General features: G+C 42.2%; 1 protein-coding gene across 2 annotated transcripts in view; it reads right to left on the bottom strand.

Moving 5' to 3' along the window:
- Positions 1–17,699, bottom strand: part of TBXAS1 (thromboxane A synthase 1) — a 184,866-nt gene that overhangs the window by 125,954 nt on the left and 41,213 nt on the right. For both annotated transcript variants that reach the window (XM_074379003.1, XM_003929758.4), the window contains exons 2-3: positions 16,402–16,495; positions 13,027–13,079 (exon numbers count right to left, since the gene is read on the bottom strand). In XM_074379003.1, the coding sequence (XP_074235104.1) occupies positions 13,027–13,079; positions 16,402–16,495 (147 nt within the window). The remainder of the gene's footprint in view (positions 1–13,026; positions 13,080–16,401; positions 16,496–17,699) is intronic.

Raw genomic sequence — 17,699 nt, forward strand, 5'->3', positions numbered from 1 at the left:
GACTGCGGGGTACAAGAGGGGAATTCAGCATGTTATGAACTGTCATGAAGCAGGAATGTATGCCCTATGAAACAGTGGAAAGACTGTGGGAAAGAAACCCAGAGGAAAAAAAACTGATAAGCCACCAATTGCAAGAGCAGGATTTTGACAAATTACTCGAGGTAGGAAGCCCAGAGATTGAAGGGTCAGTTCCAGGAAGAGAAGGAACTGTGGTGACCCAGGGAACAAGGAAGCAGAAGTCAGCAAGAGTTCCAGACACAGAAGACAAAATTTATGTGAGACACAAAGGCCACAGTGAGCTGGTGGGAAAGAGGAAACTTGGAGGGGGCTAAAGGCAGAACCGAAAAGCAGACACATAAATTGTAAAGGGTTTGGCAGCAAGGAGTGAGATAAGAGGAGAAGGAGCTCCGGGTGGGGGCTACTAGGAATTTATGAAAGCAAACTGAATTTATGTTGCAGTGCAATCATTTGTTGATAATAGGGCTGGTTTGGTTAAAAATGCACTCACTGGCCTAGCCGAAAGAAAGTTAGAGGCAAAGTCACTGGGGTCATACATTCCAATCAGAAATGTGTGGTTCACCTTCACCGGTTGGGATCCAGAGCACAAGGGGAAGTGTAAATTTCACCTGAGTTCACTCTCAAGGTTTGAAAACAAGGAGTAATGGCCACATAATCATGGTGAAAAGGAGACAATAAAGCATTGCTATAAAACACCCTCCAAATGTGAAATGGTATGGTTACTATGGAAAACAGTATGACTTCAGAAAGCTAAAAACAGATTTACCCTGTGATCTGGCAATTACACCTCTGCATATATACCCAAAAGGACTAAAAGCAGGGTCTCGAAGAGGTATTTGCACATCCACATTCAAGTAACATTATTCTCAGTAGCTAAATTCTGGAAGCAACACACTTATCCACCTACAGACAAATGAATAAACGAAAGGCAGAATATGCATACAGTGGAATATCATTCAGCCTTAAAAAGGCAGTACATTCTCTCATGTACTACGACATGGATTAACCTTGAGGATATTATGCTATGTGAAATAAACCAGTTACAAAAGGAAAAATACCATATGATTCCACTTTACTGAAGTACTTAGAGTAGTCAAATTTGTAGAGACACAAGGTAAAATGATGGTTGTTAGGGCCTGGGGGAGGAGGGAATGGAGAGTTAATGTATAATGGGGACAGAGTTTCAGCTTTGCAAGATGAAACAAATTCCAGATTTGAACAACGATGATGGTTGCACAACAGTGTGAAGGTACTTAATGTAAATGGCCTATACAATGAGAAATAGGATAGTACATTTTATGTTACGTGTATTTTAACACAATAAAAATAATGTCCTCCAGCCAAAGTCCTTCATGCTATTCTCAATACCTAGATCTAACCCGGAAGTGGGAGACCATCAACCCTGAAACCATGGGTCACAGCGTTCCTCCTGCAGGCCGGGCTGTAGAGGCATGAAGACCCATCCCACCTACTCTTATGAAACCTTTCTCCTGTGGGTGCTAGCTGTGGGTTCTCAGGCTCTGAAGCCCTGGTGCTCACAGGTATGGATTTTGAGCAGGGTAGAACTCAGGAGGCTACATGTACATTCCAGATTGGAGATAAAACATCCTTGTGGGCTCCTACACAGAGGAGGATGAAGAGCTGAGGCTTCTTGCTCATGGGACGCTCCAACGAACCGGAACTCTAGCAGAGAAGCCTAAGCCTTTGGGGAAAGCAGCTCACAATCTTTAGGCTGGAGTCTTTTGGAAGAACCTGGTGGCCAAGTCAATCATCAGTCACAAGCTGTGGTCTGGCAGTGAGATGAAGAAGATAACTTGAAGAGTTACAAGCAATCTTCAAAGGCAAATGGAAGAGCCATTCAACAGTTGCCTCTTTGTGGTGAATATGTGCCAGGCATTACATTAGCACCGGAAAAGATGGAGGCAGCGCAAGCCATTCAGGATTTCCTTCCTAAAGTGGCCCTGTTGTAAAGTGCAGTAGTTTTGGTTTAATCCTGGATGCCCACATCTCCAGTAGGCTGAGTAGTATCAAGAGGTGCTGGTGGGTGTTTTAACGCAAAAGACCACAATCGCCACATCGAACTCACATGCTATGACAGACCACTCACCAGCCATAGATTCAGGGCAAAGGCTAATGGGTTCCTCTTTAAGCCAAGCCCGCCAACCAAAAAAAAATCTGCAAAAAGTGCCTCCTTAGTAGTTAATGTGGGGAGCCTGGAGAACATGTCAGAGAGTCAGACCTTTATAAATAGGCCAATAAACTGACAGCCTTACTCAGGGTGGAAAAACTTCATAGAGTAGATTGCAAAATTCTTGCAGCTTGAGGCTGAGATGGAGGAGAAGCTGTTCGGAGTAGGGTCTTGAGATGCAGAGAATAATCAAAGAACTTATTTTCCTAGTTAAGTTTATATGATCTGCCCTAGGCAAGCAGGCATCGTAAAACTTGGTGGGGCCTTGCTAAGGAATTACTTTGTGTGCATAGCTATAGCAATGTTACACATAAGACTGATCAGGAGTAATTGGAATGCATAGTAAACAATCCCAACTTTAAAAGATTTTAAAATCCTAAGGAAGGAAGGAGAATATGTTCCAATGTAAAGGCGAACATCAAGCATTCACAATGTAGTAGAATTTCAAAAGTGTGTATGGTGGTGGTATATGACTTTTTTTGTTGGAAAGTTCACACTAGTATCTGGAGTTAATTTGGTTTTAGACATTTAGATTCCTTTTACCTTTTGCCCTATGTGAGTAACAAGATTTAGAACTGGTTTTTAATTATGCAAGGATTTCTAAGAACTTGTTTGGAAAAAGTTTCTCTGCTCACGAAATAGTGATGAAAGAGGAACTTGAAGCTCTAAGTGAATTGGGAACTCATTGCTTCTTCAAGTTTAGTAATAATTTCTTTTAGATTACGAAATCAAAGACGGCTTGTCATTCTACTTTTTAGATAGAATAGGAATGCTATTCACATTCTCAATCAGAGTGAAGAGCCATAAGAGTTGGGTTAATGTGTGTACGTTTTGAGACTATCTGTGCAAAGTTCTTGACAAAAGATACGTGCATAAAGCCATGTGCTTTCTGGACCTACTTCCAGATGGGAGAATGCCTTGACAAATGTCACAGTGATTCACGACTCTTTTACATAACTCTATCACGCATTTTGGGTTGAACAACTTGGAATTGTTGCAGGTACACTTCAATTAAATATGGAATTTATTATTTGAAGGTATTAGGTCAAAATAGATTTTTTTATGCAACTTTCATTGAGACCTTCTGTTGATTGGGAACACATCTGTGCAGAACTGTCACTTAGAGGATAAAGAAGGTATTGATGCCATATTTGATAGCTGCTGATGAGGAATGAGTTAGTTCCCTTCCACCTTGAACGTGATACACACCTCTCCTTGGTAGACTTTGGATATGAATATTAAGGAATGCAAAACGGAAAATCTGTGGCTGATCCTCCAGCTGCTGCAGTCCTCTCTCCTTTTCAGCCAGGTGCTCCATCCCTCACCTGCAGGCCCAGCCTTGGCCCAAGAAGCAGGAACAATCTCCAACTGCACATCGTGAGACTCGGCCTCCTGGCATGGATCTGTTCCAACCACAATGGACCTTTGTTCCCTGACTGACATCGCAGATTAGTTCTGGCTTCTGAGTCCTGGGCCTCACACGATGCTGTGAGTCTTAGAACCGAGTGTCAATCCCTGATTCGTCCCCAGACCCCTACCCCCTGAAACCCTGCTGTACCACCTAGACTCCTTCCTCAGGGCCAGGGGGCTTCTCAGGTTCCTGAACCACCCACTAGTGGGGCCCTGATGTCTACTGACAGCCCGCTCATCGCTGCTTTACTGGACACCTGACTACTGTCCAGCTGGCACGTTCCTGGTGCACAGCTCTCTCCTGGACCGTCCACTGTGGCCAATGTTTGCTAGAATGGAGAGCACCGTCTTACCCTTGAAACGCTGCCCTTCACCCTCAGCAGGAAGTAGCAGGAAGCTGCTCTCTCGGTACCCACAGCCTGGTCAGTTTTCCATAGCTAGCCTACCCCAGCAAATGGGATTACCTCCAGTATCCAGGCCATTATCTCCTGTTGCTCCAACTTCCTGGGAATAAGTAATCAGCTGGCCACACCTACCTGAGAGAGGATATCCACTGAATTACTTAGATATTTACACCCAATGCAAAAATCTTACCGAGAGATGTTTTAAATGGTCAATTAATACATTTGTGTTAGCTTCTTAGCATGATTCTGGGTGAAGGCTTGGAAACAACTTCCGTAATAGTTGAACTTGTGATTTGAGAGAGTAAGAAGGTGCTACTGGGCGGGAGGTGGCCAGCCTGCATCCACAGTCAGGTACGGGAGCCTGGTCTCTGCAGGAGGAGTGCTTCTGCTGGAATTCGACTTCGGCTGCCAACTAAGTGGGCTTTTAATGATTTTGTCAGAGGTTTCTCAGAATCTTAAATCACAAAGAGGCAAACACAAGGGCCTGCAACAATTTTCTGATGCACACTGATAGGGGCTGTGTCATTGGCTTGTAGTCATCCAGTTTAGAACTGGAAAGGACTTCAGATATTATCTGGCCCCTTGCTTCTCAAATTGCTGATTTTGACTCACTAGTGGTCATGAAATCAATTTAATGGGCTGTGACCAGCTTGTAAATGTTTTATTCTTTATGACTAGAATATAATACGATAGAATAGATCAAAGTGGTTCTTATAGAGTGAATAAGGTATTCTTCTGGAAAACTTTTATTTCAAGTGTATGTGTGTGTCTTAGATAACAATGTCATTAATATCTTATTTACTGAGGCTCATGATTAAACAAAGTGTCAGTCACCAACTTAGTCCAAATCCCACATTTTACATCGAAGGGAACTAAAGCTGGAGGGGGAAGTGGTTGGCCTAAATCCATTAAGTTAACAAGCAGCAGAGAGAAAGTAAGTTGAAGCTGGGATTTTAACCACAGATTACTATTGTAAGCTACATGCCTGTTGGATGTTTCTCCCCAAAGAAGAGGGAATTAATATAGGCTCTTGATCTTTATGAGAGTAGGTCACAAAGACTTAGACAGCTGTAGTCTTTAAAATATGCAGCAGCCATCACCCATATGCTGTTACAGAAAGAGGTTGGAGGGAAATGAAGTGGTAGAAAATAAATGGGCTGAAAGAAGAGTCAGAAGTCCAGAAAATTAGGTAAACTTCAGAAGGGTCTTTGGAGCAAGACTAGGAAAGAAGGTGATCTTAAATCCTAAGAAAGCACGGAAACTTCGTAGGAATACACTATTTGTATAATGACACATGCTGGTGGCAAGGAAGGATGAAGAGTCTATCAATGGTTTATTCAAGAAAAGTGGGACTCAAATTCCTCTGTCTCGTTTTGGTCTAAGTCACTTATTTATCTGTGGGCAATTGTTCCTTTGATAATTCCAACTAGAGAGCAGTGTGCTTGGCTTGGTGATAGTTGTCCTGTGGACAACTTTCTTCCTATTTTCAAAGGCCTCCTAAAACATCAGCATGCTAGGTCAGGGCATTCACTTTTAGAGAATAATGGCCCCCTAAAATGCAATAATGCAGTTTAGTGAATTCCAATCATTTAAAAATGTGCACTTACAGGCACAGTAGTCATGAGTAAGCTATTTTGACCAGTGAGAATATCGGTATTTCACTCACTGAATGATGCTTAATAATTATGGCATACAGACCATTATGATGGTCTCACATGAATTTTGCTTTCAGACTCACATGATTGGGAACTGCGATGCACAGCTTTACTTTCAAAGCTTTCACGAAAGCCAGCTTTCACCAAGCTAGGGAACCCAAATACTGCCCACAGTTTGGCCTCACGGCCAGTGACGTGAGGATAATTTAGGACATCTGTGCTTAATTCCACTGTTTCAAGGGTATGGTGTTTTCTCAATGATCATAGTATATTTTCATTTTCATCAATTCCTCTTAGAATTGAGCCACATGTTTAAGTCAAACATTTAGCAAATGAGTCTCATGCTGAGGCCTGCACTTCATATCAGCAGCAAAAACCCAAAGTTTGACTCCTTAGCATCAGTGTCTGGGAAGCTCTTCTGTAATGATGGCTTAGTTACCACCATTCTTCAACATCTACGATTCTACTGAGCTCAGTTCAGTTTAAAAACAGGTACCATCTCCAGGTGCCAGCTGCCCAATCTGAGTCTAAACACTCACCTTTTCTTGGACAAATCAGCAATAGTTTCCACCCTATCCTATCTTCAGCCACATTTTCAAGCCCAGTGTATTCAGATGTCTTATATTTTCTAAGTCAAAGAACAAGCATGTCCAACAGGTGAGTCTTTCAGAACCCTTCAATTCCCGTGGTTCTTGGTCCCTGGCGGTAGGCCAGGAAATCTCCCACAGTTGATGACATAGCCATCTGCCTGTATTAAAGTAAACCATCTCTATGCTGCTCTTCAATCCCATCTAAATAGTACATAAACATGATGGTTAAGAGCAATTACATGAAAAGTGTTCACACCTTAGTCACTTCCAAAACACAAACTCTCCTAATGGATGGCGCCATGGAAGGTGAGCTTTAAAAAGTGTTGAAACAACCTTGTTATTTTCACTGCTGATGCCACATGCTTTTCCTTATGTATCCCAAAGTTCTCAACTTCTTCACTGCCTGTGACAAGGTGCTATTAGTTCATGCATGCTAGCTAATTAAATTTTTAAAACAGTGCTAAAAACCTCCAACCCGGAGACATATGAGACACTTCCCCCTCCTGTGGTGTGAACTTTGAAGCTAAGTGTCAGGCCCTTTATACCAAAGGCTTATTTATTTGCTAAATTGATTTTTTTTTTCCCAGTATGGGACCTAAGGTCCCCTGGGAGATAGATTGTTCCAGGCTTTGATACTTGCAAAGATGTTCTTAGAACACCCTACTGCAGCTAGGCACAAGAAGTTACATGCGTGACATCCAAATGAGGATATTCAGTGCAGCCCTGGCTTGTGATGAACCAGTACAACAGAACAGAGAAGTCAGAAATACATCTAAGAATTAATAAACGACAAAAGGGACATTTCAAATCAATTGGAAAAGGATGAATTTCTGTGAAAAAAAAGGGCGTGTCCCTAACTCCCTCTTCCAAATATACTCCTGGTATATCAAATATTCTACATTTAAAAAATAAAATTAAAAAAATAGAAAAATGAAAATTTATGAAAAAATATCCTTGGTGGAGAAAACCTTTCTGAGTAAGACAGAAAATGTAGACACTGTTAAAATCAATTAAAGTCAACAACACAAAAACAAATGCTTTCTGATTGGAAGAAATATATGATAAGCAAAGTCAAAGACAATAATAAGAAGGAGAAAATATTTAAGGCATATAAAGGGGTACTTTCTTTAATATGCAAAGAGCTTCTACAAATAAAGTGGGAAAAGATCAATAACCCAACAGAGAAGTAGCAAAGGATCCCTCAGAAAATAAAATACATTGGATTGTAAACATATGAAAAGATGCTTAAACTTGCTCATAATTAGAGAAATGCACATTGAAACTGCAGCAATATACCATCAAATGGTAAAGACTTAAAATTGTAACCACATATTTTAATGACAAGCACGGGAGGAACATACACATATTTATGGGAGTCTAAACTGATATAATCCCTAGAGAAAGAAATTTATTCCTATTTATCAAAATTAAAAAGGTAGACCATCTTTGGCCTATTAATTCCATTTCTAGGACTTTATCTTACATACTTATCCCAGACATCAACAATGTATATATGAAAATCTTCACTACAATGGTGTCTGTAAAAGTAAGAGATATTTGTTAACTGAGAACTTGTTTTAAAAATTAGGATACGGCCGGGCGCAGTGGCTCACGCCTGTAATCCCAGCACTTTGGGAGGCCGAGGCAGGTGGATCACAAGGTCAAGAGATCGAGACCATCCTGGTCAACATGGTGAAACCCCGTCTCTACTAAAAATACAAAAAAATTAGCTGGGCATGGTGGCGCGTGCCTGTAATCCCAGCTACTCAGGAGGCTGAGGTAGGAGAATTGCCTGAACCCAGGAGGCGGAGGTTGTGGTGAGCCGAGATCATGCCATTGCACTCCAGCCTGGGTAACAAGAGCGAAACTCCATCTCAAAAAAATAAATAAATAAAAATTAAAAAAATAAATAAATAAAAATTAGGATACATTCACACAAGAAAATCCTTTAAAAATACTATATAATTTTACAAGAATGAATGGATCAAAATGGGACAATTTCCCAAATACCATTAATGAATAAAGCAAGGTAAAGAACAGCATGTATCATATATGATCCATTTGGCTATAAAGAAATTTTTAACAGAGGTTGCTTCTGTGAAGGAGCAGCTGGGCCCCAGGGTGGGAGCAAGAGTACTTTTTCTTATACGCCTTTGTACTTTATGAATTATGTGCAAAGTTCACGCTTACCTACCTACAACTTGCTGCTCTAATGGGAGTATATGAGGTTCTTCAACAAGGCCGGCCTCATGAAGGGATCCAGCGATGCAGGAGCCACTTACCAAAAGTGGCACTTCCTGGCACAGGTGATGGATGCCAGGAAATATGAAAGTCAAGCCCAACAAGAGGAAGCCAAGATCAAAACTAAAGTGATGTGGTGGAAAGAAGAAATGGGGATGAGGCTAAGAAAAGTAGGACTTTAGAGCAAGTATTTAAAAGACGATTAGATAGGCCGGGCATGGTGACTCGGGCCTGTAATTCCAGCACTTTGGGAGGTCAAGGCAGGTGGATCACTTGAGGTCAGGAGTTTGAGTTCAGTCTGGCCAACATGGTGAAACCCTGTCTCTACCAAAAATACAAAAATTAGCTGGGCATGGTGGCACATGCCTGTAATCCCAGCAATTCAGGTGGCTGAGGCACCAGAGAATAGCTTGAACCTGGGAGGTGGAGGTTGCAGTGACCTGAGATTGTGCCACTGCACTCCAGCCTGTATGACAGAGCAAGATTCTGTCTCAAAAACAAAAACAAAAACAAAAACAAAAACAAAAACAAAAGCAAAACAACGAGATAAAGGGAAAAGCCGCTTTGAATGGGGGCCTTTAGGAGTTGCTAATGACCTGAACTTAGGGTGCTGTGTACTTATTTACTCTTACTTAACTATAAGTAATTAATAGTAATAACATAATAAAGGCTTGTCATCTACTGGGTTACAAAGTCCAGCTACAAATTAGAGGGGATATAATCTCTATTCAAACGGGATAAATTGAGTATATATCAATATATATGTTTAAACTCAATATATATCAATATATGTTTATAATCAATATTGGTATATATTGAACATACACCATACTCAATCACCAATGTATGATAATTATGTTGATTCTGTTCTTACAGAGTTTGGAAAGGAATATAAATCTAACTTGGGCTCATTCTCAGCCTGAAGGAGGTAACAAGCAATCATTAATTGATGGTTAGCCAAAGCAATAAAGCCTTGCCTTCTTTGTGTTACGTGGCCAGTCTGCTGTGCAATGCAGCAGAGTTCTTTATACCACAACTAATAGCTGTATAGGTATCCACTCCAGTCCTCCTGCTTTATAGTCAAGTTTCAAGAAGGCAGAGACACAGAACCTGGCAAGCAGGCTATGTAAGTAGACACTTGGTGAAAATATTTTGTTCTCAATGATGGCGGTGGTGATGGTGGTGCTGGTGGGAGTGGTGGTGGTAATGATAAACATTGATGTTGTCAACCTATCTTGATGGAAACCTTTTCCAGCCCTACTGTCCTCATAGCAGGGAGTGGGAGGGAAATGGGGTAAGGGGTCAATTTCCAGTTTTGAGCCCCAAACTCTGAGTTGCTAGGGTGACAACCAGATAAGCATGCATTGCCATCACATTTGGCTTTCCAGTCTAGAGCAGTGAGGAGATCCACCCTGACCATTTTTCTTCCAACATTCAGTGCCAAGCTGTCATCTAAAGGCCCAATGCATCTCTACATGGCATCAACAGCGTGGAATACGGGGTTTCACTTGTCAAATGATGAATCAATCTACTATTTCAATTTTTAAGAGGACCAGGCTGGGTTGATTATATTTCCTAATAGAAGTAGTCCAAAAATTAATGTAATTTAAATTAAATTGTTCTCTGCAAGAAGAGTCTTCATTGTTCACTGAGCATAGACCATTCTCAATCAGTTAAACCATCTTGCTAAAATTTAAGCAGTAAGAAAATAACATTTAGAGTTAGAAAAGATCTTAGATTTAGATTGGTTCAACCCTTTCATTTTTACCTCACCACCATATTGCCTCTAAATCTGGGAGTAGACACATTTAAAAAGAAGTCAGCATTTTATGGCTCATCTTTTTTTTTGTCAAAGGAAAAAAGTTGATAGCTTTATAGGAAGAAATTATGCCATCACCTTTCTTTTTTCCTTTTCACTAGAAGTGGGAACAAAGAAGGAAGATGATACTGCAATTTTGATCTCTATAACCTCATTTGAAATCATTCTCTATGATTTAGGTTTTCTTGAAATGAAAAGGACAAATTGTCTTAACTTAGTTAAAGTTGGAGGAAAAAGTTGATTGGATATCCTGTTGTCAAGGAAACGAATTCTCTCTACCTCTCTTTCTTTCTCCTTCTCTCTCTGTTTCTGTCATTTTCTCTCTTTCTTTTTCATTCTCTCTCTCTTTCACACACACACACACACACACACACACACACACACACACAAACTAGTTCATACAGTGCCCTTTAAACTCTTCATCTGACATTTAAAAATTATTTTAAAATAACCGAAGTCTCTACTTTGGAAATCTGTACAAGAAACACTGAAGTAAATTGGTTCCTAGAATTCAAACTCAGTCAGGACTCTTTCTGATTCTGGTGAAGGCACCGTCATTCTGAGTCAGTGCTGTGTCTCAGAAGCATATGAGACAGTTTCCAAGTCATTGCCAAGTCAGCTACAGAATGAGACTATCAGAAAGAAAGAGCTGGAATGAGAACCTTTAAAAAGCAATAGGCCGGGTGCAGCGGCTCATGCCTGTAATCCCAGCACTTTGGGAGCCAAGATGGGTGGATCACTTGAGGTCAGGAGTTTGAGTCTAGCCTGGCAAACATGGCAAAACCCTGTCTCTACTAAAAATACAAAAATTAGCCAGGCAGGCGTGGTGGCAGGCACCTGTAACCCCAGCTACCCGGGAGGCTGAGGTAGGAGCATTGTTTGAGCTCAGGAAGCGGAGGTTGCAGTAAGCCAAGATTGTCCCACTGCACTCCAGCCTGGGCAACAGAGCAAGACTCCATCTCAGAAAAAAAAAAAAAAAAAAGCAATAGAACCACACAAGAGTAAGAGAAAGGTGGACAGTTCAATCTCTTGAACTTTATCGAGTGCCTATCATGATTAAAGCAAGAAGCTATGCACTGAAAAATAAAAATGAAAAAGTAAATGAAGGCCAAGTTAAAAGAGATTTTAGGGAGTGAAGTAGGTTGCTTGTTATTTACTGATACGCCCAGCCTTCCCACTTGTCCATCCAAGGAGTACACCTCCCTGCTCCATCGGTGTCAGGCTGGGCAGGTGTTTTGCTTTGGCCTCAAAGTGGCCACTGTGTCCTCCTGCCCACATCCTGCGTTTGGCCATGTGACTTGGTTTGACCAATAGGGTATAAGCGGACATGATGCAGCAGAAATGTATAACATTCTAACACCATCAGGCCTGCTCTCTTGAGTTTTTGCCTTTACCACAAGAACCTGCCATTCTCCTTATACTTCCAAGGAGAATGAGAGACATGCAGAGACTCGGTGCCCCAGGTGAGACCCTACCCAGCAGATACATCCAGAAGTACAGCAGAGCCATCCAGCCAAATGTGGCTTAGGACAGCCAATTTCAGCCAACCCTTAGACACATGATAAATGATAAATTGTTGCTTATGTCACTGAGTTTTGGGGTAGTCTATTATGCAGTAATGAGTAATTCAGAGAGCATCTTAACATCTTAATTTATTACTTCTTCAGGGCCACATAGCAAACCAAAGGTAGAATAACTTGACCAAAACAATGGGCCTCATAAGTGGGGCCATTTCCACAAAGACGACAAGCCAATCCCTTTCAAAAATGGGTATCAGGAGACCAGACATCATGAATCCTATGGAGAGAGGACTCCCAAATCACTAGAGCCCATTGGGATGTATATCAGCAACACAAGAGAGCTTTAACGCATCTACAAAAGTGATCACTGACTCAGAGGTATAGGAAAAGCTGCCAAAAAATCACCCAGTGGCTGAAGAGAAGCTATGTGAAAACCGACTAAAATGATTGGGACTCCAGTGTGGAAAGACACATGTTGAGAATCAATACAATTCAAGCCTGTTAAATCTTGAATAGAGTAAGTGGTCTGAACATGGGTTTGCTCACCAGAATCTGGAATTTTAGAAAGAAAAGAGCATAAAAGGGGGAAATTCAGGAAAAATAAAGAGAAGGGCGATATTACTTTACACAGCCAAGAACTAGGGTGACCATCTGCCCCAGCGTATCTGGGATAGTTGACACTGGGGTAATTATTAATAGCACTTCCTTTCACTTTCAAAAGGGAACTGGATTGGGTGATAAATTACATGGTCATGCTGCTGGCAGCACACTCTCCCCATGGGCTGAAGGACCTGAGTCTGATAAGGTTCAGATACGCTCATGGGGTAAGACCTGCTATGCACTGTCAAGGCATATTGGACAGTTTGTGCTCTGAGGCAAGAGGGCCACCACATCCCATGGTGACATCCCTCAGCACAGCAGCAGGACATGATGATGTGCTCAGCTCAGCAAGGCTGCAAAGCCTGGAAGGTGGTACTCTTTCAGGCCAGCACAGTTCCCCCTGGGGCAGCCCCAGGCTCTTCTCTAGAAGCCTTGTTTGCACTGCAGGACACCATCTTTGTGGGCCCTTCAAAAAACAGAAACACATGCAACATTCTTAATCTTGGCACTTCTTCTATATCAGTTCAACACACGAAAATCGAAATATCATATATAAGAGAAATGTTGAGTTTCCTTCTTACCCACACAGAGGTCCGTACAGCTTTCTGAGCTCCATTTGGCTTTCCCAAAAACCCTGAAGGAAACACAGCACTACAGTAAGAATAAGATTAAGCAAAATTCCAATTATTCAAACTTATTCGGAAAAAAATCTGGAACAGCAAGAACACAATTACAGAAACAATAAAAAAAGAAGGGAAGTTATATTGCTTTCAAGTACTTTGGAATACTGGAATAAACAAATGACTATAAAAAAATATTGCCATGTAAAAGTCTTGGGCATCCCTGCTGCAATGGACAGAAGAGCTCACCAGTTCTTAAACTATTTATGTACCCTTGCTGCTAAAATATTCAAAAAGTTTGCTTTCTCAGCTATAACACTGCCCTCTGAAATCTGATTTACCATTATCATAGGGCCAAGCCCCTTTATACTGCCGCTATCTGTAACTTCTACTGAGTCTATCAAAATTACCACAAATTCTGAATTATCAAGATCCAATCAAGTTAAACTTTAATTAAAATCAACATGTTTGAAACATATAGAACAAAATGCTAGATACTTTTTTGTTGTTGTTGAGACAGAGTCTTGCTCTGCCACCCAGGCTGGAGTGCAGTGGTGCGATCTCGGTTCACTGCAATCTCCACCTCCCGGGTTCAAGCGATTCTCCTGATTCAGCCTCCCGGGTAGCTGGGATTACAGGCACGTGCCACCACGCCAGCTAATTTTTGTATTTTAATAAAGACGGGGTTTCACCATGTTGGCCAGGCTGGTCTGGAACTCCTGACCTCAGGTCATCTGCCTGCCTCGGCCTCCCAAAGTGCTGGGATTACAGGTGTGAGCCACCATGCCTGGCTAGACACATTTTATAATGGGAAAGCAGTGTACCTGGGTTGAAGGAGGAGTGGAATATGCTACACCCATTGTGTGGTCGGAAGGGACTAGACCTGAAAATACTCATGAGTGTGGGTGGTGGTGGGGGGTGGCAAATGGTAGATTTGCATTGTGAGAATGGAGTGTGGGGGCAGAATGAAGGTGGAGAGGTGGGGGTGTGAATTCACATGAAGTATGAACGTCCTGCATGGAAACACGTGCCTTTCTCACTCAGTCTTCTGAATTCTGCAGCGTAAGCTTGCCATACATCAAGGAAAGCATATATGCATATAAAAATAGTCACCAAAATTACTATGTTCTAGAAAGAACTTGGCAGGGCTTGTAGCTGTGAGGATGGCGGGCTGCAAAGGAGCGTATGTGGAGGCTCTCCAGAGGCGGGAGCACAGCGTTCTCCTCACATCTTGGAATGTTAATACCAAATTAATTACTCCACGGAATACAACAGATCATTTCCCCCCAGAAATGCGTGAAATGTATTTTCTTTAGCTTTCCGATCTGGTCTGTTGTTCTATCTTGACACTTTTAAATTTCTTCACACTTGTTTCAAGGGGCTCACTGGAAGCCTCATTGAGGTTGTTGTTTGTGAGCTTGAAAGTTGTGAACTGCCCACCCCAGAGAGACAGAGGAGAGAAGAAGGTGTTTAAAAATGCTAGGAAGACAGAAACAACAACCACAAATCATGGAAAAGGTGATGGACAGGGAAAGGAATGGAAAAGAAATAGTTGAGAAGGTGGAAGCATAAAAGGACAGAAAGAGCAGCTTGCTTTTCTATCGAGTGCCAAGGGCCAGCCTTTCCGGAGGCAGAGATGGGGGAAATTCTAGAGATGTCGAAGGGACATTATCAAGATCGTTCCCTATTTAGTCTTCCTGTCTTTGTTTGGCTTGGTGGTTCTTCCCATGCAGGGTCTGCTGGCTCCTGGTGTTGGGTCTGGAGTCAGTGTCCCCATGACTTAGCAGAATAAGCCATGTGGCTTCTGAGAAAACCCAATGTGAGAAAAATAACCATAGATTATGAAGTCCTGACCTATATCTACAAATGTCTGCTGGCCATTTCCACTGGCATGTCACTCTGGCAAATCCCAGGCAACAGACTTAAAATAAAATTTGTCATCTCCCTGAACCACTCCCCTGCCCAACCTTTTATTCTGTCAACCATGGCCATGCTCCCCGTTTCCCCAGCTCAAAGCTCAGACTCATGTTTGACTCACTTTGCCTTGAATTCTCTACACTCATTTGTCCCAAGAATTCCTAATTTTGCTCCCAATTATCCATCTCTCTTCACTCTCATCACCGCCTAGACCGAGCCATCGTGGCTGCACCCCAGACTTCACCAACAGCTTGGCTCTACAACCCTAACCTAGATTCTTCTATTGAAATTATCACAAACTCTGAATCATCATGAGCCATCCAAGTTAAACTTTAATTAAAATCAACACGTTTGAAACATATAGGACAAAATGCTAGACCGAGATTCTTCTCCCTCGCAGAGCATTCTTCCATTCCAATGTCCCTCTCCTTCGCAAAAATGGTAGCACACAAATAGTTCTTCACTTGCCTTTCTAGCCTGTAAGCATCTAGTCCTTCTTTCTCTCACACAACTACATTGCCCCAAGCACCCTAATCCTTGGCTTCTAGCCAGTCCAGGCTGCTGGTCAACCTGTGCTGTCATTCTCACGTTGGTGCACTCACTCACACGGTGCCGCCCACCTGGTGTGTGTGTCCTCATCTCTATGTCCACAGCCCCTGAAGGACCTCCTTCTTCAGAAATTTCCTAGGATGATTCTGGCCCTGACAGATGACCCTCTCTACTTGACGGGAGACCATGGCTACTGTCTCTACCACCCTATCTAGTGCTAGGGTATATCTCATCTGGTGTTGCATGTCATCATTTGACGGTGTACTTGAGGGCACAAGTAGCCTCTTCTACACTCTAGGGTCTGGTGTATTTAGACACACAATAAATGGGGTTTGGGGGAAATAGGTAAGTGAATGGATGACAGGACTCAAAACATATTGATAGTGGTAAGAGATGATTCTTGCCATCACATAAAAATTCATGTAAGTAAAGGAGGGTTCGTGGCATCACAGAACACATTTACCACTCGAGATGTGGGGACCCGGACAAGAGCAATGTTTCATGCAGAAAGCCTGTCCCGGGCTCAGCATATTTTATTTATTTATTTATTTATATTTTTTGAGAGAGTTTCACTCTTGTTGCCCAGGCTGGACTGCAATGGCACAATCTCAGCTCACTGCAACCTCCACCTCTGGGGTTCGAGCAATTCTCCTGCCTCAGCCTCCAAGTAGCTGGGATTGATGCCCAGCTAATTTTTTGTAATTAGTAGAGACGGAGGATTTCATCATGTTGGTCAAGCTGGTCTTGAACTCCCGACCTCAGGTGATCCACACACCTCGGCCTCCGAAAGTGCTGGGATTACAGGCATGAGCCACCATGCCTGGCCCTCAGCATATTTTATGATGGAAGCCAATGGAAGACAGCCCTTACCTGGCGGAAAAACGTCAAGTTTCCAATAAAAGGAGAAGGCTTGGGATGTCTGATGCCTAACTTCTCCAGTCTTGAGAATGCTGACGTGGAGTACCTGGAGGGAAAAGCAGATTTCAAAAGCTGAGAAATGAAGTTGCATTCATGCTTTAGGCTCTATTAGGAGCTGGAATTACTGAGTTCTCTGGAAGTAAAGGCAAAAGAATAGGTTTCCAGTCAACACATCTAAGAACTGAAAATCAGAGGCCTAGAGTTGAGTAGGAGTCCAGTAAATACCTCCTGTTGAGTGACCGGCTGGAGATCAAAGTATCCCGAAACATGTGAGTTGGAGATGCCTTAGAGATGATGTAGTCCAACTGCCCATCCCTGACCTAGAATTCGTGTTAATAAATGATTTTTAAAATGTCCCTCTCCCCAGTTCCTTTCCTTTGCCTCTATATCCATCATGAGCAATTGCTCAGAAGGCAAGGTAAAAAAAACCAACAATGGCAAAAGCTCCCCGTGCAAATGTGTGTATTTTCATCAAGACTAACCCCTCCCTGCCCACACACGATTTGTCCTTCACCACATTCCCTGGCCTTATAGAGAATATAAAAAATAGGAACGGAGAGAAGGCGCCATGAGGAGGAGACCTATCACCAAACGCTTACAACCTCTTTAAGTCTTTGTTTTCTCGGCCTGCAACCATATGGGAAGCATATTTTCTTAACCAAAAATCAGGAAGCGTGGTCCGACAGATTTCTGTGCCACTTTCCAGGAGAAAGCGGCAGTCTGAGAAGTGCAGTGTGGCTGTCAAAACATTGGAATTACTCGGGTATTTCAACAGTTTATAGGAACAGAGGGATAACACAGTTAAAGTCAGAACTGGCTTAGAAAACCCTGCACATATGGCTCTGATCCCCAACCAGCAGCCAATTAGGTCAAAAGTTCAGTTAGTTCAGCAAAATTAATGAGTCAAACTGGTTGTTTAGCATCACACAGAGATCAGCCAAATCACAATTTAAGGGCAAGGAAAAACATGGTGAATATCACAACAATCTAGCTTTCTCTGTGTATTGGAATTCAAACAATTACTGCTATAAGAATCGCTCTTTTTCGAAGGACAGAGTATTTGCTATAGTCTTTGATCTTTCCCACCTGCAGTCAATAACGAGCACTTAAAATAAAAATACTCAAATATCCAGGGAAAGGACAAGACAGCTTAGGTGCTGGTTTGCATTATTCTGAGCAATGTGTTATTTATTTATTTAGAGACAGGGTCTCTCTGTCGTCCAGGCTGGAGTGCAATGGAGGCTCAGTGC

Source organism: Saimiri boliviensis, chromosome 10, assembly GCF_048565385.1.
Source record: "Saimiri boliviensis isolate mSaiBol1 chromosome 10, mSaiBol1.pri, whole genome shotgun sequence".
Taxonomy (NCBI): Eukaryota; Metazoa; Chordata; class Mammalia; order Primates; family Cebidae; genus Saimiri; species Saimiri boliviensis.